The 24,221-nt window shown below is 40.7% G+C and overlaps 1 protein-coding gene and 1 long non-coding RNA gene across 4 annotated transcripts in view; one reads left to right on the forward strand and one right to left on the reverse strand.

Annotated features, from left to right (window-relative positions):
* VIPR2 (vasoactive intestinal peptide receptor 2) overlaps positions 1 to 4,793 on the reverse strand; it is a 59,533-nt gene extending 54,740 nt beyond the window's left edge. Inside the window, exons 1-2 of one of the 2 annotated variants that reach the window (XM_037383766.1) lie at positions 4,454 to 4,793; positions 1,343 to 1,445 (exon numbers count right to left, since the gene is read on the reverse strand). In XM_037383766.1, coding sequence (XP_037239663.1) covers positions 1,343 to 1,445; positions 4,454 to 4,504 — 154 coding nt within the window. In that variant the 5' untranslated portion in view covers positions 4,505 to 4,793. The remainder of the gene's footprint in view (positions 1 to 1,342; positions 1,446 to 4,453) is intronic. The other variant, XM_037383765.1, reaches the window with a different exon arrangement.
* A 130-nt stretch (positions 4,794 to 4,923) lies between these two features.
* On the forward strand, positions 4,924 to 20,339 carry LOC119147641. 2 transcript variants are annotated; one of them, XR_005104100.1, is made up of 6 exons: positions 4,924 to 5,162; positions 13,501 to 13,618; positions 14,563 to 14,695; positions 16,130 to 16,285; positions 17,510 to 17,700; positions 17,800 to 20,339. It is a non-coding gene; the product is annotated as an uncharacterized LOC119147641 (long non-coding RNA). The 2 variants fall into 2 exon arrangements; XR_005104099.1 differs by having other exon boundaries at positions 16,130 to 17,700.
* Positions 20,340 to 24,221: the final 3,882 nt, after the last annotated feature.

Consider the following 24,221-nt stretch of genomic DNA (forward strand, 5'->3'; position numbering starts at 1 on the left):
CAGCCAAAGGAAAACAACTGCACTGCAAGAGCTGTGGTATTCCAAGGAGCCCAGTTATTCTGAGATTATACATACCTGGACTACCATAGCAAAAGGCAGGACACCGATGAGGTTTAGGGCTTTGTGGAACCAATTTGAAATTAAATACTTCCAGCCACTTAAAGATCATTTAGCAGAAATTTAATAATTAGTTTTAGGTGTGACGTTACTTTGTAAAAATCGAAATTGTAGTTTGAACTGAAAAAAAAATCCAGTTTTCTTTAGATCTAAACTTTCTTTCCCCTTTATCTAAGTCTCACTGAAAGTCCACCCTTCCTTTCAGTATTTCACCTGTCACCAGCAAATGAAGCACTCCAAGAAGCACTTCTACTTTCGCACCAGCAGGTGTGTAGAGACTCCTTTCTGCTCAGAAGTTCTGGCATACAATTTAACGAACGGTAACTAATTATAAAACATCAATACCTTTGTCATTAAAAAATAAATACACGCTTCCAGCTTTCCTAAAAAGCCAAAAATTTTTAGCAAAGTTTTTCCCTTGTTACTTTAATGTTACAGATTTGCTTTTCATTTGGCTGTCTGGGTTTGTTTGTTGCCTTCATATTTTGCTTGCTGATCAAATGGCTCTATCAGTAGCTCTAACTCCCAAGAAAAAATGTCATTTTTTTCATAATCTTATTTTATAGTCATGAAAATGTAGCAAGGAAATTAGTAAAATCTAAAGTTAAAAAATAATAAACTACATCTTCCTTCTTTCTTCTATTAAATTACAATTGGCCATATTTGTATGTATATATTTATCTTTCTATTTAGAGAAAATAAAACCAATAAACTAACAGAGATGTAACGTTGCTCTCCAGTTTTCCCTCTGCATGACTCCATGGTACTCTGTGTGTGAATCTGATGTTACGTCTGAAACATCTTCTGCCTGGGAAACCCAGTGATTATTCCTGCCACTGTAACCTTACTTCTGACCATAGCTAGAGAGAGATGCTTGGATCCAAGGCTTTCAGCCTTTCTTCAGACTTGTTCTTTCTGCTGGTCCTGTCACCACCAGCCTGCAGCTTCTCCACTAGTCAGAAAATACTAGCAGCAACAACTAAAACATGTGAATGCATTTGCTCCCATCTAGTGTCCCACCCAGTGTGTGCCTAGCACCTGGCACACCTCTCACAACACGTTTGCTGCAGGTGTACCTTTAATGCAAAATCTGCATAAATTCTAAAATACATAAAACTATAAGTACAGACAAATATGGCAACTGCAACCACAACAGCAAATAGGGTAAAGGGAGAAAATTCTGAATACTCCAGTCGTCCCTACATCACAGCTTATCTTTTCTTACCTTTGTAGTCCACCGGCTTTACATTCTTTAGAAGTTCCATGCACCTTGTTTCTTCCTTGTGAATCTCCAGCTGAAATCTGCACTCCGGATGGACACCATTCACCTGTGTCAAATTAAAAAATAGGCCAGGATCTCGACAGATGAATTAAAATGCTTTATGAAGGATGCAACTACCAATAATGAAAGCCACAGCTTTAACTGGCACTGGCTTTGCCCAAGTATTTGCTAGGCATTTTAGAGACACAGTCATTGCCCATTTTAGCTTCTCACACATTGACTTTTCAAAACAAAATGTTAAAATAAGCTACTAGAGCATTCACTGGTCCTTCCCGTAGCATTTCAAGGCCAACTGTAATTTACAAGAAAATATTTAACTTTCTAGTGCATTCACCAATACTGTTTCATGAGACTTTTTCCTCCAAGAAAAACTGAGTTAAACTGAAAAAGAAAACACGTTTGCTTTTTTTGCTTTTGTAGTAAGTTAGGCAGCTGAAAGTTTAATACAAATCACAGAACACTAAAACCGATCAAACTGCATTCTCTTTGACATGGTAAATTTTGCTTTTCTTCCCTTTTCAGCCATGTATATTTTATCTCCTGAAGGCCCCAGAACATGATTATTTGATTCAAGCAAGCGCTACACTGGAAGAAAACCCTACTCCTTTAAAAATGAAAGCACTATTGCCTTTAACTGATTTAGAGCCCTGCCCCCAGTTCCTTGGTTTTCAGAAAAGGCTATTTATGTCCACAGGAAGAGACAGGGATGTAGGGGAAAGAAACAAGACGCTGTGAAGTTGTACTGAAGACAGGTAGATTCAAAGAGGCAGACAGAGCCTAAATGAGAAACACATGGAGTCTGTAAGGGACTGCATGGGAGAAATGACTGTAGCAGGTGACAAATGGGACAGTAGGAAACTTCACCAGAGCTGAAAGGACAGTGAGATTAGCTCAAATGAAATAACATCATAATGAAATAAAATGTGAATATGCAATACTTCAGTCACCCTCATGCTTGTTACCAAGAAAAGTGTGGGCTCTCTCCAAGTTTCTGTCTTAATTTTTTTTTCAGGAGATACTTAATAATAGGATCTGGTAATAATCTCTGATTCATGAGACAGTATTTTTTTTTAAATGGTAGTAATTAAGCTGTGATCTTTGACCCAGAAACTAGGACCCAGAGTTAGGACTGAGGACCTAGTTATTCTGCAGTCTCCTTGTGGGCAAGCCATTTGCACAACTTTTAAAAATACAGTGTAATAGCCATAAGCATAACAGCAGGAGCTCTTATGAAAACTCAAGAAAATCTGTCTCTTCTCCAAATGTCTCATTTCACCATCTACAACATCAGAACCTTACTCCTTTTCCCCCATCTTTTCTCTACATTGACTATTGAAATTGTATGTTTTCAGGGCAGATTTTTTTTCTTTTTAAAGTGAATTTGTACAAATCCTTAACAGAAATAAGGACTTCTAATACTTATAAAAGAAATTCTGTGTTATACTGAAAATTTATGTGTTTTGTTATGTATTATCTACTTGCAAGATAGCTGCCATGTAAAATAAAGTCCCATGTATACATAATAGTTTCAATTGCATTTTCCCTTTCACGTAACAGTTTTTTAATATTTTTTTTCCCTGTTGGAAACATTTGGTAACTGAGAGTAGATCTACTCATCAAAAAGTATTATAATTACTGGGTCTTGGAAAGTTAGATGCCAGTAAATATAAACGTTAATTAAATGAGGGATAAATAAAAGCAGCTACTACAATTAAGAAACCTGCCAAAGTGACTTCTCTGTCTCTCATACTTCCAAAAGAACTGCAAGCTTCCCAGTACCAGTGACCTAATAGTGATGGTTACTTTGAGAATATAAATTTGTTAGGACCCAAAGGTAAGGCATTACTTTCCAAACCTGGGACACCTGCCGCACTGTAACATACTTTGTTCTAATACATACACCCGTTTCATTCACATGTACTTCACCAAGCTAAAGAGATTTAGGGTTCGAGACTTTGTGGCACTGACCACATCCCTAAACACATCAAGAACCCCAAAATGGATTTTGAGGGCACTCTCCACCTTTCAGGGCTGGTGCTCATCCACCTTTCCCTCTGCTTTCCCAAGGGTAGGATACCCTTTGTAACCACCGAGTACTGAGCACACTGCACAGGTTCAGGCACAGCGAGCCGGGGGTCTGGCTGGGGGGTCTCCCTGCGGATTTAGCAGTTTCACAGTCATCCAGAAAAGCAGTTTGACTGGAAAAACATTTCTTCTGACAAAAGCGGCTTACATTTACCTTCAGTGCAGCTTCCCGACTTTTGGTGGAAGCGATGTTATTTTGAACTTACAGTAAAAAAAGATGGAAACATTTATAGGGCAGATTTTTTTATTTTTTCGTAAATCGCGTTGCCAGCAACGTTACAGAGTTCTACAAATAACCAAAGAGATGCTTAAAAAATACAAACACGTTAACAACAGACGCCCTAAATTTGACGACTTTGCTACTCTTGAGTGCTTTGCACGTTGTTAGGCGGTAGGAGAATTTAACCACGCGGCAGCTTTCCCCCACATGACGGCTGCCAGCGATCCTCCAGCCGCAACGGGCAGAGCTTTGACAGCTCCGGCGGACAGCGCAGAGCAAAGCCCCCCCCCGACCCACGGCCCGGCCGCCCCAGCGCCGCTCCGCCGGGGTGGGGACGGGCCCAGCCGCGCGGCCCCGCCGGGGCGGAGCCGTCCCGGCCCCCGAGGACCGCCCGGGCGTGCGGGGCGCCGGCGCCCCCCGTCTGCGCGTCCGGCCCGGTGGCGGCTGAGGAGCGCTCCCCTCTGCAAGAGCCCTGCCCGGGGCGCCCGGTGAGGGCGAGCGGCGGGCGTCGCTTGTCTCCCGAAGTGAGCGCGGTGGGGCCGAAGTGTCCGCACCTGCTACGGCTGCCGCTGAGCCCCCCGCCGCCGCGGCCGGGAACGGGGGAAGCTGTGAGGCACCCCCAGCCCGCGGGGCTCCGCGCAGGCACCCCAGGGACTGGGGCGGCGGGAACAGCCGCAGGGGTCACCCCGTCCGCGGTCTGGAGGGGCCAGTTTTACCCTGCTCCCGGCGGCGAGCGCGGGGTGACTTACCCGCCCCAGGCTCCAGCAGAGGGAGAGGAGGAGGACCGGCAGGTTCCTCATGCCAGGCGAATGCCGGGGCCGGCAGGCTCCGCTGCCCCGCGCCGCTCCGCGGGCCCCTTTCTAAGGCGGCGAGCAGGGGCCGGGTCCCGCCGCGGCACCATAGGGCCCGGGGGCCGCCGCCGCGCCCAGCCGAGCCCCCGGCCCCGCGGGCGGCTGCCGCCCTGTGGCTGCAGGCGCCTCCCGCACCTGCCCCGGCCGCCTCCTGCCCGCCGCTCCGGCGGCCGTCAGCTCCCGGCCCGACTGAGCCCCTGCCCACCGCCTCTCTGCACTCAGCTCCTCCTCTAGATCCTGGCTCCCTTCCCTCCCGCTTCTCCTCAGCCCCTCTCCTCGGCTTCCTTTTCTCCTCCTCCCTCTCCCTGCCGCGGTTGCTCCCCCCATAAGAGGTGCGAGCCGCTCCCCGCCGCCGGGACGCCCCCCGCCCGTCCCAGCCCCCCGCAGGTGCTCCCCCGCCACCCCGGGCTGCCGCCGGCTTACGGACGGCATTTACCCCTCTCTGCCTGGCTCGGTGTGCCGGGGGAGCCCCTTCTCATGGGTTCACACGCAGCAGGGCCTGGGTGCCCGTCCGGGCAGCCTGCCGGAGCCGGCACCGGAGCGCCGTGAAACCGCTGAGGTAACCGAGCGCGGACAGACACACACGACCCCCGCCCCCCGATGCGGGGTAAGTGAAATGATCCCTGGCAGGGTCAGTCTTGTCACCGGGTGGATCAGCAACTGTATCACAAAATCTTTCTTCCCCTCAAGCTGCTTCTTTTTCGAGGTCTCAACAGAGGACCAAGTTGAAGGCAACTCGGTGTGGTTGCTTGGCAGTTTACACCAGGTGTGGATCTTGGGTTCACCTCACAAGGCATATAAGATATATAATTAAGTGACATTTATGTTAGCCCATGGCTTCTGTAGAAAAAGCTGAGTTTGTATGCTGGTTTAAAAGCTGAGAATGAGAATAAAGTAGTTGTCTTTCCCCTGTATTGTATGTGCTGTAATTTAAGTACTGTGTGTGAAAAGGGACTGAGTGGGCAACGTAAGACTCTCCTAAATAGTCATATGCCACCCAAAATAACCAGCTATAAGCAAACCAAGGACACTTCTGCAAGAAAGCTGAAGAGACTTTTCACATTTTTAAATGCATTTGCAAAACTTGTTTTCATATATTGGGAAGAAAGACCTGATTATAACCTCTGATATCATTAAAAAGAAATACCACAAGCCATAATGAGCAGTGTTATAACCTGCATGCTGAGAGCAGAGGGAAACAATGCAGAAAGAAAAACTTCTTGTAGGATAGCATATGATTAAGTAACGAAAATACTTTTGTTGTGACAGAAAATAGTACCCCTTTGGACTGACTTTGATCTGTACGCGACAGGTGTACTGAAATGCCAAATTGCACCTACTCCTGAAACAGCTGGGTTGGAGAAGAACCTGGTTCTGCCGCTAGCTCTGAGATTCCTGGGCAGCCTCTCAGGTCAAACCTCTTGGAAATGGAGAATTGCACAGCGGAACCCCGCTGGTTCCCGACACCGATGCCTGAGGTTCCTCTGCAGGCTCCTGGTTATTGACACGTGCAGCCTGGGCGCGCTCCTTGCAATTTCTTAAGAGCCGTAGGTCTTTTCCAAACCATTTCTCAAAACCATTTTTTAAATCTTATCTTTCACAAGAACTTGATGTCTTATCATTATTGCAAGGCTTTGGAAAAATCCTTTCTGTCTTCTCTTTACAAGTTTGGGGTGGGTTTTTTTTCCACGTTGTAATGACTGGCATCCTGCTAAGAAAGCAGTCACTCTCATGAGTGAAATTTATACATGCCAAGAAGGCTCTTCAGCTACTTCAGCAGTAGACCCAACAGCAGTCTGTGTGTGGAGGAGCTGTCAGACAGACTGTCCACCAGCAGCACTGCCCCAGCTGCTGAGGACACAAGAGTTGCCAGACACCAAAACCCAGTGTTTGATTCCTTGAGCAGATGATTCATTAGGCTATTGAAGCTGAGTAGCCTGGGAAACCAACTAACGAATTAGTATTAACATGCTGTGTAGAAAGAGTCTTGGGAACTGTCATCATTATTCCTTCCGTGGAATGACAGAAACTAGTATCTTGGGTAGTAGGCAGTCCACATATCCCACAACTGGCAAAAAAAGTTTTGAAACTTGCACCTTTTCTGTAAGAAGATTGTCCAGAGTCAGATTTTTGTGATGTTTTGTTTGCAATGAATCAGCATTTTTAGGTGAAAAGAAAAATCATCAGTTATTTCTCAGCCGTTTCTTCTGTCGCTATTCCCAGTGACTCTGACATGAAAGAGACATCAGATGAAAGAGATGCATCAAATAGTAATATTTTTTTAGATATAGCTAAGTACTTTTTTTTTTTTCCTGAAGAGAATACAAATTATTGATGGATGAAACCCATAAAATGTGGTTCAAATTCTTTTCACTTAAACATAGCACAGTTCAGAGTCCTGTTATAGCAGAAGCAGAGGGGGGAAAAAGAACAAGAATGGAACTAAACCAGCTGTTTCATATATATGAATGGTGTATATTTATGTTATATATGTCTATGTATTATATAGATATATATAAGAATGAGACTGATGCTTTTATTCAGCAAAGAATGGATAGGGTTATGAAGGAGCCAAGGAGTCATATAAATTTAGACAGTCAGTGTAGATTTGATGCCATTTCCGAGAACAACCTGTCAAGTTCAAAGGAAAGAACAAAGAGGGATTTTGTGGAGCTATCCATGAGGCACAGGAGGACTGCACAGACATGGAAGAAAAGGATGGAGTCCAAACATGGAGAGAAATTCATCCTCTCTTCACAATAAAGCTGGTAGAAAAGTAAATGCAGTTTGATTGAAATAGATACTGTTTTGAATTCAGCAGAGCCTGAGCGTTAACAGTGAGGGCAGTAAAAGCTGAAATCAAAAGTTCAGCAGCAGGTAATGGACGTAGTGGCAAGCAGTGCCAAGGTACCGCAGGCTCTCTGCTCCCACAGCATATGCAGAAGCCAAAAGGTTTGCTCCAATTCCAGCTGTTAGATAAGTCTAGCTGCAAAGAAAGGTACATGCCAGTGCGGTTAGAAGTAGCAAGTACCTTCTGTCTGGCTATCTGTTTCTTCGGAATCCTCTAATACACAGTGTTGGCAATAAAGTAGCTGATGTGATTTTGGTCAGGCTTTCCATACTGAAGCAATGTCATCCATTCCCATTTTAGCTTAATCCTTATTTAAATTGTTTGTGGAGTTCAAGATGTTTTGACAACTTGTGTTCTATCCACAAATCATATTCATGTCATGTGTATAAAGACTAAAAAACTATTGCTTTCATTGTTTAAAAGGAGGTTGACTTTTGTTCAATCATCTAAAAATTACTGTTTACACAATGCAATAACATACAGTTGCCAGAAATACCTGAACCACATGAAAAACTTAGAAGGGTTTCCCTCAGAGCATGTGTACAAGATGTCTTGGATAACATGCCTTTTCCAAGGGTGGCCATCTCTTGAGCTGCTCAAGTTATTTCCCATGTTTTGAGTCCTGCTTTCAAGACTGTAGAGAGATTTTTTGCTTTCACTTTATGCAGAATTCTGTACTAACTCCCATTGCAAAAGGAATGCACTTCCTAAGTCTTCACACTTAGCAAAGACACTAGGTCTTCGTCAGATATTCGCAAATCTCCCAAAGGCACTCTCTACTGTCATCCTGCATTTTGTTAGGCTTTCCACGCCACCCCGCCCCCAGAATTCCAGATACTTAAGATTCCTCAGCCATGGAAATAGAGGTTAGAGAGGGTTTCCAGGAAAAAGAAATTGTGACTTTAATGTACACGCTGTTTGGACCTTTTATATGGAAGAAGATTAAACTTTCCCAAAATTTTAGCATCAGTAACTATTAACATGAATGATCCTATTGAGCCTCTTTCAATGATCAGATGGAAGCATATCAAAGAAGGTGCCAGGCCTGAGTGGAGCAAACAGCGTGTGTCCTGCTTATGACAATGGGAATCCAGATCTTGGGCAGGTGCCGGGGGACATAGGGCTACACACCCCCCTTTCAGCAGCAGTGTAGGGTTGCTACTGTCCAGCAGCTGACCCTCCTGCACCAAATGTAGTAGCTGCAGTAAAGAGGATAAGGTGAAATGTAGATTCTCTGAATAAACAAAAAAACCTCACCAATGTATTTTGTCTGCAACTCCAGCAAGTGTTCAAAAAGTTCTAGTTATTTTGAACTTCTTCTGTTGTTACTGATCATCTTACTTGAACCTTATACTTGTTTCTTAGAAAAAGAAGCAATACCATGCAGAGGGAGAGTTTTCTAAGAAAAAGCTATCTTTAAGGGTCACCTCAACTTTTTAATTCTCTTCCATTTCAGCATCCCCAACAGTGCCCCGCTGTAGTAGCTTCATGCTGTAGCTGAGAGCATGTCTTTTACTGGTGGTGCACAAACTGCTCCACAAACTGCTTTTTTTGCTGTAGCCTGCAAAATGGTAATTTACCAACCTCAGCATGCCAAATGCACCGAAACAGTGCATATTCCTAACCAACAACATAGCGATATGAAGAACTCTTCAGAGTGGTCTTTCTGTAATCTGCAGGTAGCTTGACTACTCAAAAATAGGTCTTTGCAGATTAGAAGCACAAAGAAATTCTATGAAAATAGACTTTTCTTTTTGGTATGTTAAGCCCAGGACTTTTAAACTGCTTGTTTAAAGAGATGTCTACAACCGTGAAGTCTTCGGTCAGGATATGGCACAGGGACATTTTTCACAAAGACACAGCATGTAGTCTATAATACTACGTGTGAAGTATGCAATTTTATCACCTCTCCCTCAAATTTGTAAGACTCCCGCATCTTTTGTAATTTCAAAAGAGCAAGAGAAGTCCCTTCAATATAATAAACCTCTCCAATTTCTAGGGTATTCTATTTTTCCTATTTCCATTATAGGCAAGAGAAAGGGCCCTTTCTGGCAAGTCCTTTCATTAATACTTATTGAACGCATTCCATTAGTAAGTATTCTGTTACATTCATGTATATAGGTGAAGCAGAATCTGATCTTTTAAGTTTATAAATTAAATATAAAATAAATTATTTGGGTATCTGGCATAATGGAAAATACTTGGCTAATGTAATTTTAGCCACAATATGCTACAAAGCTCCAGGCTTGATCAGTGGGCTTTGAGTCTTTTACTGGCCATGAAGACATCTAATCTTTTTATTCTGATGTATTTTTTATTCTTATGCAATGAAAGGAAAATTTTCCCTATTATTTTTAGGGGTTTTGTAATGATTAGTTATTATGATGATAATGTTTTTTTGTACAATTTAAAGGGTAGACTTTGCCACAAAATGCTAGAGGCAAAACTCAAAAACTGCAGAAAAACCCCCAAAACAAAACAAAAAACAACTGAGAAAGTGGCAGGCAAGGCTTCAGAAAAGTAGAGAAGAATACGTGCAGAAGGGAAAACAAATGGAAAATAGAATAAAATACAAATAGTATTTATCAAGAGAAGTCAGTATCAGCTTGATTCAATACTTTTCTTTACCGAGAAAAAGTAAGAAATTGTCTTACTATACAAAGAAAAGGCACTAGATTTATTCTAGACAGCTGTCAGTAAAGTATTTGATACAGTGCCATAGAAACTGCGAGTTAAAATTGAAATGATGGAGGTTAATGAAAAATCCCTTTGGCCAAAATGTGGTTAAATGAACCTGACAAATAATGCTGATGTGTAAATAGGAGGATAAAAGGAAATAGCAGCAAAGCTCCTCAGAGATCATGCTGGGGTCCTATTTTATTATTTTTAGCAATTGTTTTCATTATTGACAAAACAAAATTTGCTAATGATTCAAGGTGTTGTCAATAGTAAGCAGTATGTGGATATCCTACAGAACTGGAACAACTGAAAATGAAGTACTAGAAAAAAGCTGGAAATAAAACAAAGCAAAATGGAAGGTCATGTGCTAAAGAGCAAGTGTTTCCACCATAAGCTAAAGTGCAATAGCAGGATGTCCTGTGTGTACAAGTCAGTGTGTGGCAAATACGAATATTAATGTGACATGGCTGTGAAAAATAGCTGTGATCTTAACACATATGGGAGAGATACTTGCTGGTAGAGGTAGAAAAGTAATGAGGCTAACTAACACGCAAAGGATCGGTCAGATCTTATCTGGAGTGTTGCATATAAATTTAGCAATCCACAGCCAAGAACGATTAATTTAGAAGGTGCACAGCAAATAAATGAAAACCTAAGTATTTTAGAGAACACTTGGTTCAATCGCCTGCTAAAATATAAACCGAGATGAAATATGTTGCCAGGAAAGGAACTATGTAGACTAAGGAAATTTGGCAAAAAAACAGGTGGATTAACCTAGGTGAGAGTAAATGCATAGATTGATATCCAGATAGCTGTTCTGGACAAATATTTTAACAGTGAGGGCAAAAAAAGAAGAGTTTGAATTTGGTAGAATTTGATCAGCCAGTGAAAAGGATTTTGTGTTGTGTTCCCGTGCACAAACAGGAGGCCAGGCTTTTCTAGAGGTCTTTTCCCAAGCCCGTATCCTACCTTGTGGTAAGTAGTCCCCCTCCAAACCTTTAAAACTGTTCTACAGAAAATTGGTTGCTGGAGTTTTTTGACTTTTTACACAGAAAAAGTAATTCTCTATACAAAGTGCACACCTTTGTGGAAAATACCTGTTTTCCATCAAAAATAGGTCTATTTTTTGCCAGAAATACAAATATTTAGCTTTTGTATAATTTTTTTCATTTGGGGCTTTTCAAAACAACCATAGATTTTGCTAGAGGGGGAAAAAAAAGTCTCTACCAGGCTCTACTTTCTGAAGATTTTTCACTCAGTGGGACCTTTTCTTGGTACAAAACAGATTTTAGGCCAATTTACAAAAGCTGGATCTGGATCTTCATTTTTTGGTAATCTGGGAGTATTTGTGTCAAGAGCCCTGTACTGGGCTCTTCTCCAGAAACAGTGGAAAATGAAACATTAAGGCTTGTACTAAAGGGTGATTAAAAAGGAGATGAAAAATCCAGGCCACCCCTAGTCTTGGTACATTAGAGTGCTAATTCTGAAGGATTTTAGGTCTTTTAATACAGCCAAGTACATATATAGTGAATTCTTAGTCAGAGTAAGTTACAGCTTGAGGTTGCTTTGATTGTTAAGGTTTTGTATCTTTAGGATAGAATGTTGTTTATACCATGGGGTTTTTTTCCGACACTTCAGGAAGAAGACTGAAGCTTGGCATACCTTAGAAATCCAGAACATTATTGTGCCAAAACCTCTGAATAACCAACAGCCTAATGGGTTATACATAAAGCAAAAATTCAGAAAGGAGATGAGATTTCAGTGTAGTTATCAATATGGGACTTGATTTCTCTTGCTTAGCTCAAGTATACCCAGGAGACATGAAAGGAGAAACTTAATCTTTAGTGTAATCAAACTTCTAAACAAATGAAAATTGCTGTCTCCATTAAGACAAAAATTCAACAGCATAAGGTAGTAATTGAAGCCTAATTGTTCAGTGTAATGCGATCTGAACGATGCTCTGATCAGGAATGGATTACTGAAGTTTGTATGAGGAATTTTCCCACATAGCAGGAGGGTAAAAGAAATACATGTTGACAAAACAAGCCCCTGTAATCCACAGGAATGTTCCACAGACAAAATCAATACCACCCACTTCAGGCGCCCAAGTTAAACAGAAAAGTTGTCACACAGGCTGCTAGTGTTAGTGGGTGAAGAAAGATGGGCATTTGTGCAAAACGAAATACTAGGAACAAAGGTGTGCTTTGTCGTGTGGAGATGGCATCTTTGATACTTTCTCTTTGGTTGATATGAGCTACTTGCTTTGAAAGTTGTTAGAAATGGATGGAAAATGACAGCCAGATTCATGGTCCAGCTTCAAGAGGAGACATGGAGGATGCATTTGAGCAGAGAGAGTAGATCGGACAGCCAGGAGCTGTATGTTCAAACCCTTTCAGGCTTACATGGCTCTGGAAACCCACATTTCCCACTTCCTGGGCCAGTGCATTGCTGTGGTATTACACAACAGATGTGTCTTAACAACTATGGCTTTAAATAGATGTAATAAAGTGCTTGTAGGCCCTAGATGCTCACATCTTGCTGGAAAAAAAAGTATGTTTTTGGGCTGCATCTTGCCCCATATTTCCTGAATCATTCTTTAACAACTTGTAAGTCCTGAGAAACTAACTCTGAGATCGCTTGCTCTGATTCTAGAGGTGTGTTGAGTGGCCTTGGGTTTGTGTAGCTGAAGTGGGTATTGAGGAAGCTCAGACTGGAATCATGGAACCCTCAAGAGAAACTGGATGTTGGCTTGTTAGCCTTAATCCTGCATTTGTGGCCCAACCCTGTTCACTTTGAGAGCAATGACAACAGTCCCATTGGCTTCAGCTGGGAACACAGTCAAGCGCTTGGCTTGAAACCATGTAAATACTGCTCCAACCTAAAATTTCTATAAATCACACTGCTCTTTTTGAGGTGAGCACATAGCTGGCTGGGCTTATGATCATCAGAGGAATGATGGCACAGTCTTCTCCTTTTTTAAGTATCTTATAGTACCTATAGTGTAGGGCATTTCATATACTGAGGAATGATAAGCACTAACTAAATATGCCAGCAATTAGCTAACCACGCCTGCTGAACTGAAATGCCAATTCAACTTTTCCCCAGTTGCAAAGCTATTTTGGGTTGGAAGCTTAGAAATTAATCCTAAGAGATGTAATTTCGCTGCTTTAATATATACTGTTTTTAATGGAATTGTGCAGAATGATTAGTGAGAGGCAAATGTCAAAAAACCAGACAGAAACTGACTCACCAGTCATAGGATTTAATACTAAGGTCAAGCTATGGAAATACAATGGTGCTCAATCTTTATTACCTTTCACCTTACGTAGTGATTTACGTGGGAGAAAAATGACTGGAGTGGATGTAATGTCCTATTTTTCAGATTTTGATGAGATTTTACATATTCCTTCCACAGTTGTCAGCAATGGCACAGGGCAAAAAGCATTTAAAACAAGACAAGAACCCAACACAAAGGAACAAGTTCAGAATGTCCTAGAAGATGATTATGAGCAATTGCCTACAGAGATTTTAAGGTTTACTTTATTTTTATATTTTTGGGGTATAGTGAAATGTGACATTCTGCCCAAATAGAGCATAGTAAGAGCACACACAGTGCACTTTCCCTTCCTAGTCATTCCACTTTCCCCCTCTTTTTCTTAATGCATTTGCATATGCCGATTGGTAATAAACCTTTAATGTTGATGGTTTTTTTTTATTTGCAAAACAGCTTTCATGACAGAGCTTTGATTGCCTGGGCTGCTCTAAAGTAAATGAGCTTCAAATTACATTATGCTTGAACTAACTGCATGTACTCACTAGAAGTATCTCAGTCCGTAAGTGGCACAGGAAGACAGGAAAGATGAAATGCTAACACCAGGTTTCATGCAATACTAAATTTACATGTTGGTATTACTGATTTTCTTCTTCTCTATTGCTGAAACAGCCCCCAGCTCACACATTCTCTAAGTCTTTGCTGAAGTTCTGTCCCTTAACTGCTACTCATCACCCTATGCTACTGTTCTGCATTTTGGTTGTGGTATGGTGATGAATTACAGGACTCAGATTCAAAGTGTCATCTACTTGTGTTCTCACTGTTCATTTTTTCATCTGGCCTTTCTGCTCTGCTGTCTATCCACCTTGTACTGGCTGGGCACTAGATAGCGTTTGGTAGTAATTTTACTCTTTTTTCCCTCAACAGCTTCTTAAGGTCATTTGCCAGCTCCCACTTGTCAAGCCATGATGCTGACTTACCTGGGGAGCCCAATGTGTGGTCAATATCAGGATTTCAAATTACCCAGTGACTAAGATTCTGACCGCAGTAGCCACAGCAACTTCATTACTACTTTGTTTTGAATATATTGCTCGTAGAGGTCACTTGCCTAACTGAATTTGAAATGAACAGCCTTTCTGTTATTTCTGGAAAGAATTATGTGTTTCTGAAAATGAATGGTTGGGGTTTTTTTCTGTTTTCTTGTAGCTACTCTGAAATACGAAGGGCTTGCCATTCTGCCAAGGGATAAGTGCATTGATTATGTTAATGCTGATGGAAAGAATGATGAAGACATGATGCTGCAGAAAGGATACAGAAGGGAAGAATCAAATTCAAGGAGGTAGCACAAATCTGAAGACATAGATGGTTGCTCATGAAATGATGAAACGCAATAAATGTTCATGGAATGATGATGTATTCCATACAAGGTGTATAGGATGATACTTGACACTGTCACTTTCTGTGGAGTCTGATTCCCCTGGGCCTCTTGGGTTAAGGGATAAGTGATGTCTGGGTAAGGCATTGGTGTCATTTTCAGTTGTGGTAGGAGATACATAAACAAGAATGCTGTTCCTCTTATTTTCAAAAAGATTTGCATGCAGAGGAGGAAGGTCAATAAAAAGGATAGTCACAGGGTAACACTCTGGCAGGTAGCAGAGACTATTCAAAGATACCACATAGGGATTCGGGGCAAGTGCATCCAATTTTAGAAAGACCAAAAAAAATCCAGCATGGCTGAACAGAAGGGTAGGGGAGGTTACTGGAAAAAAGGAAGAACCTTTCAAAAGCTGAAAATGTGCCTAAATGAGGAAAACCAGAAAATCATAAAACTTCACACATTACATGTAAACAAGCAGAATAGGACAGGAGATGAGCTTCCAAATGGCATCAGTACTAATAGTAAAATCTTTCTCAAACGCATCAGAAGCAACAAGTCTACTGGAGGGTCAGTACAGCCAATAGAGGATCAAAGTACATCAGACTTTTAAAAAAATAAGACATAGAAGAAAAATTAAATGGATTCCTTGCATCTGTGATCACAGTGAAGGAGTCTAGAGAGCTCACCTTGGTAAACCCTTGCTTATAATCAGTGTTTCAGGAAAATCTGTCTCTAGTAAAGATTTTGGTAGAAGTTACAGAACAAAGAGACAAAAAGAACAGTAACTACCAGCTCTGGCAATATTCCCAAAGGATCCTAAAGGAATTGCCAAGTGAAAGATCCAAGCTGCTAACAACAGTGTGCAATTTCTTACTTAAAATTTGTTGCAGAAGATTGAGAGTGAGCTAATAAAGTACAGATTTTTAAATGGTATTCCAGGGGACATGTGTGGGTAGCAGGAAGATGAATAATGAAAGATTGCTACTACTCTCTCTCAATAGAAAAAACTAGTTAGGACATGACATTAAACGACCAAAAGAGCTACTTTTTTCACACAATGCATAGACCTTTCCAGAGGATGCTGGGGTTCCTGAAAGTTTATACAGGTTAGATATTGATCAAATTAATGGAAGAAAAACCCACAGAGGGTTAAGTACAAAAATGTTACCATTGGCTTAGGAAATATGTTAAATGCAAGTCACTGGATTCTGGGAGAATACTTATGAAAGACCAACTGTCTTTGTGCTGTTTTTATACTCTTCTCTACATTATTTGCTGTTTGCTGCTGTCAGAGACAGGGTATTGGATTAATGTGGAAATCCTGATGGTTTTTAGGTATTCTTTCTGTTCCAACAGTTTTAATAAGCAAATTTGTCTTTGCTGGTTCTTCTGCAGGTAGTTAACAGGAAAAGGGCAAGTTCCTTCTCCAGAATCATCCTCAGTAACCTGATGTGAAGCGATTCCCTGGGAGATGAAGAAATGAGGCAAATAATCCCTGTTTATTTAACTCCTCTACAGCTTTACCCAAAATGTGTTAGAAGTGACTGAAAGGTAAAGAAACAAAAATCAGGAAAAGGGCAGGCAGCATCAAAACTCTGCCTTTTAGTTAATTTTTTTTCACATTAGTTTTGGTTTTAATTTGTGCTTTGGATTTTCATACACTTTGTGTAAATGTATAGACATTAGCAAATATCTTGTTTACTAGTTTGAAGTGCACATTTATTTCTTGTTGACTGGCAGGATTATTAATAATTTTTAATGATTATATATTTGCCATTTTAAGTTTGCTTAAGCACTTTTTGGTGTTCACTTAATTGTAAGGAAACAGAAAACTGAAATCATATCAACCTCAAAAGATTTTATTAAAGGGTAGAAACAACAACTAGTAATATGTATTAGCCAAGTCCACGGTACACTGTGTTCCCAAACTAGTAAGCAGAGAAAGATCCATTTAGATTGATGTTTTATTTGGAAAATAGATTGATTCTTACACCGCTTATTCCATAAATTGATTAGGTATAACATACCTTATACAGTCTAGGAGTCCCCTCATCCTTGAAGTTTAAAATAATATTCACAACAGGAGCTCCAAAGACTTGCAGCATTATCAGGAATACTCACAGTATTTCACTGCTTCCAAAACAAAATTTGCATTAGCAATCAGTTACTCTCTGCAGCATGGCTTGCCTGCGCCAGAGATAGAACTAAAAGAACTTCCAAGATGCTCTTTATTAGCTCTTGGCAGCATAGATGTGATATTCCTGTGGAATATCATGCTCTCCTAAGCCAAACAAATGCAAGGAATGTCCGTTTAACACAACCCCTTACACAGGCTGAACATTGCAAAGTTATGGAACAAAAAGTGGGCAGGATGTAAAGGAAAAAGACAATATACCTCCTTAAAGGAAAAGCAATATACTGTTTTGCAAAGGGACTTGAAGAAGAATGATACTCTGAGGTGTAAGGCTACAGGCAAAACACACTCAGGAGAAACAGGTTTCCTCTCATCTCAAGTAGAGAGGACACGAAGGAGGAATGTCTTTTGCAGGTACTGTTAGGACTGAAAAGCCTCTGGCTCAAGAGCATGGGTGTGTGTATAAACATATCCTAAAGGATATTCCCTGAAGGGAAGCTGTCCTTGTATGAGTGTCATTAATGATTTGGCATAGTGTGTGAATGCCATCCCCAGAAAGCTTCTTGTTACTTACCAATAAATGGGAAGTAACTGATTAAGCAACACCTATTAGTCATTTGGCAACATGTTGCTTTCTACAGTGATCAGTGAGTACCTTGATAGAAAGAACCAATAGCTTCCATATTGGTATGGGAACATGGGATACTTCTTCTCAGACTGCAACATTGCTCACAAGTTTGCGCTGGTATGGCTACTGCAGCAAAATGGATATGGGGTTACTCGGAAAAAACTGCACACAGAAAGGACTATTTTCTTCCTCGAATCTCATTAGGTATGTATGGATATGGTGACAGTATGGCTGTGTTTGATTGTATTATTTCTAAAGACTATCCAGATCTCTCTCACAGTTAATTTTCTTTTTTCAAATCAGGAAAAATCTGGCATAGGCGAAGTTTAAAAAATATTGTCCAGAATTCAGCTAAAAGGAAAGTTTTATAACTTCAATTGCTAGTGGACAAAAGAAAAATGTATTTCAGCAGATTCTGGGCTCAACCCTGGTACTTGCAGACTGTCCTGAGGAGAAGAATTGCCAGCTTCTGTTTATTTTCCTGGAAGACTGTAATTTCCAAAAGCATGTATCAATGTGTTTCTAGACTTTGGCTATGATTTTAGGATTCCATCCTAAAAAAGTGCTGCTAGGTGAAGACTAAGCAGCCTTAACACCACAAGGCTGGATTGGGTCCCAATACAAATGCTCAAACTGTTTAGTTAACTCCAAATATTTATACTTATACAATGTATTTCAGTAACAAGCTGTATATTATTTAGTAAAGTTTTCCCTGGAATTACCCAGAAACATAAATTAATTTCCTGCAAGGTCAGTATTGCTAAGATGAATACATATCCTTGTTTATTATTTCTGTTCCAAACTGCTTCATTCCTCTGTAATAACTTTCTCTGAAAGATAAATCTAATTTCCAAATCCTTCCTACTGAATTATAAACAAATCAGATAAACAGCTATAAACCAGTTCCATCCACAAACAGAAGATGGAAAATTTATCCCCCAGATTTTAAAACATATAATTGGGTATCAGGTAAAAGAAAATTAAGTACATTTGTGAATGTTAGCATAGGTCTTTGTTTCCAATTCCTCATTCCAGATGAGGTAAAATAGCCCAGATATTCTGTTTGAAGGCTTTGGTAGCAGTGCTTGATTGTGAGACCAAATATTAGCCACTGGATGGCTTTCATGCCTTTCTACCTGATCTGCACTAACCTACTTCAAATAAAGTTATGCCAGAATGAATATTGCAGAATTTTTGCTTTAGCAATTTACTCTCTAGTACTCCAACTATTTAGTTCATATAAAAAGATGCCCCTTTAAAATATTTTATTTGTCTAAAAATAAGTCTGACTATAACGTAACAAAGTTCAGGTTCTCTTTTGTGCTTCTATGGGCAACATGTCTCATAAGAAAGTTTATGAAGTGCCTCCAAATTGCTACTGAACACCCTGAGCTCTCGGTAGGGGGTGTCTACCGGAGTAGAAGATAGCAGTCCCAGGTGAATTTGTTTTTTTACTTTGATCTCTGATCCTCCTCTTCAGCTGTTTGGTTTTCTTCTTAACATCTCCACAGTCTATGCATAGGCTTTTGCTATGCCAAAAGTTTTGATCAAGTCATTCCTATTTCTAAATACCTCCAACTCAACAACTTCTATTATGTCAAAGCTCTCATACTGCTCACAGAGTTCTGTAGACGTCTTTCTTCTTCTAGTTGTTCCTACTCATCCTGAGTCAAACTGTGCTCCATCAGTTCTCTTTGTCCCCAGTTACAAACATCTTTCTCGTGGTTTCTCAGACACTTGTGCATTACTTTTTCCTGTCCCTATCCATTGATCAGAAGTATTATGAAGTAAAAAGTCTCTCCCTAGTGCCTGTGTAGTGAATGTGGGGAATTGTCCTATCTCAGAAGAACTGCAACAGCCAACGCTGTGAGTGGGGACAGCTGAAACCGATCTCCAGAAAACACGGAAGAGAGATCTGTGAGCTAAGGCTCCTCTGTCACTCCAGCATATCTGCGGGAGCTCAGGGTCTCAGGCAGGCCCTCCATTGCTTGGACCTCTTGGGTAGAGTCCACTGAGAGGAAAAAAAATAATTTTGCTCCAAACCCTTGCAATTAAGAGTATCCAATCAGTGCAGGGGAGCAGAGTTCTTCTTTATGTAATGGGGCTTAAGCCCATCATTCAGAAAATGTTTGTTCCGGGAAGGAGCACTTGTAATTTCTCATGTTGAAATTTGTACCTCTGCGCACGGCATTCACAAGACCCCAGCCAGCCCAAACAAGCAGTAAAGCTGAAGTTTCTTGGAGAGATGAGGTGGCTTTCCTGAGGTCGGTCTATGGGCCAGAGGCTGAATTCCACTCTCCTGAGCCCAACGGTCCTATTTGGTCTTCTAGGCTGCAGAAAATGAAGAGATGCTCTTTTTCAATGTCTTTGAGATCAAATTGTGGCATTTGTTCAAAATACTGAGGAAAGCCTGAGAATAGTTACTGCACTTCCGAACAAACCATTAGGGCAGGAAATATGCGATTCTTCTCTTTTGTGTATATTCCAATTGCTAATAAAACAAAAAGTAAACGTTCTTTTAGCAGTTTCCAAAATGAGATTGTAGTCTCTCTCATGTACTGCCTTTTATTTCTTCACTTCGTTGTATATGCATAGGCAACTAGTTGAATGAACTTGGTATCTAAGATATCCTCCACTTCCCACCCCAGCTAGTAAAGTATCTTCCACCACTTCCTGCCCCCAAATGCATAAAGATATGAAAACAAGCTGTATTAAAATAACTAGATGAAAAAGATGGTATAAACTTGTTGAAATACTGTGTCAACATAATTTTGATAAAGGTTATTTCAGTTTCACATCAGCTGACCTGAAAATAATAATAAAACTTGTTTTCATAGTTCCAATTTCTAGAGTATTACCCTGAAATTTTCATTTTAGACTCATACTCGTATACACATTTTTTAATAGTATTTTTCCTTTGCTGAAGGTGGAGCGAAACATGGTTCAGTTATAGACCGTAAAGCATGTGTCAGTGAGGTCTCAGCCTTTAAAGTAAGAAAACTTCTTATCTCTTATGAACACACCTGCTAAGATTTAAGATGAAGAGGTTTACTGGAGATACTTGGCTGCAGATCTGAAGCCCTGTCCTAATGGTGGTCTGCAAAAAGTTGTATCTGGTTTCTTAAGGCTGTGAGCCCTTTGTGATCACACTGCTGATATGTATCTGCTCTCCACCAGTTGTAAAAATTGGGGTTTAGGTTGAAGATTGTTTGGAGGGTTTGTTTGTGCGTGTCCATCCCCCACCTCCCACACATACCCACCCAGCCCTGTAACTTAAAAAACTCATAAATATCAACTCTTACCTTGTTTTGTTGAATAATTATTTTGATAAAACGGATGTTTGTTATAATCTGTTAATGCCTGTTATCAAATGTGATGAATGCCGAATATTTTTAGAAGGGTTAGTTCAGATCCTGAAGTTAAGTAACAAATAATAAAAAGACATGAAAACCCAAAACATTTTTGTTAGCATGAAAGAAATTCTTTTCTATTCTGAATAGGTCTACTTTCACTGCCTGAAACCTGAGATGTCACTTCTGATCTAGGATATGTCACTATTCTACTGATCTTTCCAGACAGACATTACAGTCTGCCCATATTAGAATAAAAGGGATATAGCTTTTATTTTTGATGCAACCTCATTAAACTCCATATACTATACAGAGAGGAAATTATATTTTAGCTTGTGGTTTTTTAGCAAAGCAAATCCTACAGGAAGAGATTAGGGTTTCCATAAGTATTTAATGTAATTGCTTTAATTGCTTAAAAACTTGCTACTGAAACTAGCAACAAGATTTTCCAAAGTTCCAGGGAAAATTATACGCTCCTACCATTTTAAAATCTAAATAGGATCAACCACAAAATAATAATTGCAGGACCCATGGAAGAGAACAGTTTTTTTCAGGTTTTGTGTTTAGCTTTAGGTGAGAACATTACTGCAGGGATCTTACATGGAAGAAAAATCTTGAGGGTGGAGTGCATTCATCAGTGCCTGACAAGGTAAAGTTCCCACTGACATATATCTTGTGTTTAAAACTTTTCTAACATTTCTGTCTTCTACGAATTCTTTTCTTTGTAGCAAGTCCTGAACTACGACTACATTCTTCTCATATGCGAGAATTGATAGACTGATGGAATACTTCCCTTTTTGATTCAGCTAATTTAATAAAATTCCTGGCAACTTAGTATCTGTCTTTCCATAGTACCTAAGGTGTTATGACTTTGGGAGGTTTGTACTGGAATGCAAAAAAACATCCTCAGTATACTGTGCTGCATATAAAAGTCCACTGTAAACAAATTAAAAATGGAATTAACCAAAAATATTTTTCTGGCTATCACTCTTTTTAAGTGAGAGAATTGACTTATACTGCTCTAAGAATACATGTCCTCAGCTTTAGCTTTATTTTATTCACCTACCTTAGTTATATGATCCTAATGACTATAATGACTCAAAATCTGTGTAGCTTTTACTTCCAGAGCTCAGCTGATAGTTCAGGTAAGCCCATCCCCCTGGTTTCATAGATGAGAGGCTGAGACACAAACAGATTAAATAACAAAAGAATAAACCAGTAAAATAACAATAAAAGAAAAAAGTTATCATATGGAGGGGTCAAAACCTCACTATATGCTGCATTCTTGATGATGAGCTTCCCTGCTGCATGATACTTTGCTTCTGCAAATGTCCTGTAGCATCTCAGGTCTTCGCTTGCAGAGAGATTATCCAAAAAGCCATTCCAGAGTCACGAATTAGAAGACATATCTTCATTTGTTGCCCCTGTCTTTGATAACCTGAAAAAAACCACCAGTAAATTAATCATTTTGATTGCTCTTGCTTTCAAAGCACAGGCAGAAATTCCCCCTTTTATTCAGCAGCTAAGCATTTTTGAAAGACAGTCCTGAGTCCCCAAATGCTGCTTATGTGTTTTGTCTAACACTGCTTATGTGCTTCACCTAAAGAGCTCTCAGCTGTGACGCATGGGCAGCGCTCCGGGCAGCGGCAGAAATGGAGGGCTCCTTCCCCCCAGCTGTCAGCCTGCCATGGCAGACTCACATTTAGGGATGTCTATCATGAATCCTTGCTTTATGCAAAGCAGTAGAGCTTCACCAAGGGCACAAAGAATTCCCAGACCATACAATAGCTGATCGTTGCTAATTAGGGCACTTCCAGAGATGCAAGAGAGAGAACAGAGGAAGGAACTACATCTGGATCTCAGAGATAACAATAGCAGTGAGCACAATAACAGCTGTAAACATCAGTTGTGTTGCCCAAACAATTTTTAATAAGTTTTGGCACATCAGGTAATAGAACTAGCCAGACTATTTCTGTCTTAAGAGAGGCACCTCTCTGCAGCCCTGAGCAAGGACCTAGTGTGAGGCAGAATTCCAAATATGCTCCCTATAGCCTGTTCACTATTCCAGACAGCCCCCTGCTTCAAGTGTTGCCAGTTATGATCCTGTTTGTGCTTTCTTTGTACATTGGAAAGTGTGGCGGATGGTGATACCCTTCATTCTTCAGAGAGAAGCAGCAATACGTTTATTGGTATAAACCAGTGATTTAACAAAGTTTCATAGTACATGCCACAGTGGTTGAACAAGATTTGATGGCAAGGTACATAATTATTTACTGCGCAGAGGACAGGGTCATTCAAAACTGTCAGGGAGACCCTCCTACTGAGTCATGAGGTTCAGAAAGGACCCCCTTGCTTTCTGAACTTCTCAGAGGGGAATTCAGGTGTGGCTAGATCCAGACTTAGTCTCAGACTTGGTAAATGGTTTATATCTAAAGGATTATGTGTGCACAATTGATCCTTTATACTACTTAGTTAAGATTTCAAGTTAAGATTCCTCGGGCGCCATGCTGTTGGTCGCTGTTCAGGCATGTACTTTGAAGAACTGTGAGCCAAAAGAAATTAAGTGACTTCTCCAAGATCACACAGCAAGTCGACACTCTCCACATGTATCTGTTAATACTGAGGGTAGAGGCTGGGGCTGTGTTTTTGCTGCTCAGAAGTCATAGACCCTGAAATGGCCACGCACGAAGGGTGCTTTTCCTGCTGGCCGTGTGGACCTACCTCGCCAGTGGGCACCTGGGGCTGCTGCTGTGCCTGCCTGCCCGGGCAGGCAATGCAGAACTAACCGTACATATCACGCTGCACAAATGAGCTTATTATAAAGAGCAGAAACAAGCTACAAGCTCATTTTTCATCCCACCCTATACCTCAGTATTACAATGTTATCTAATTCTTTCATCACTCTGCCCATTAGCACTTGCAACTTGCAATTACAGTTTTCAAATATTGTCAAGGCAACTTAATGTAGTTCTATGGATCAGCAGCCCAAAATCTCTCTCATTGATTTAGGAATTTTATTCCTGTGGACAACATGAAGTAACAAATTTGAACTGTCACTTTGGTCTGTTGTTCTCCGAGTTCTCCATCCAAGTTCTGCTGGATCTCAGTACACAGTAAGGATAGGTCACATGCTCAGCACACATTATCGCAGAACCATTGGAGTATTCTGTTTTTTTTTCTGGATGCTATCAAGCTCTAAAAAGCTGGGGAAAATCCAGTCAGTTTGAGATGCTTGGAAGTATTTGCCTTCTATAAAGCTGTTGTATGTGTAGAAGTTGCTTTCCTGGTGGCAGAAAAGGTACTGCATTCAAAAATGCTCTTCTAGAATAAGAAAGAAGGCAAAAAGAGGGGAGAAAGGAGGATGGAAATAAAAAA

This window comes from Falco rusticolus, chromosome 4 (genome assembly GCF_015220075.1).
Source record: "Falco rusticolus isolate bFalRus1 chromosome 4, bFalRus1.pri, whole genome shotgun sequence".
Taxonomy (NCBI): domain Eukaryota; kingdom Metazoa; phylum Chordata; class Aves; order Falconiformes; family Falconidae; genus Falco; species Falco rusticolus.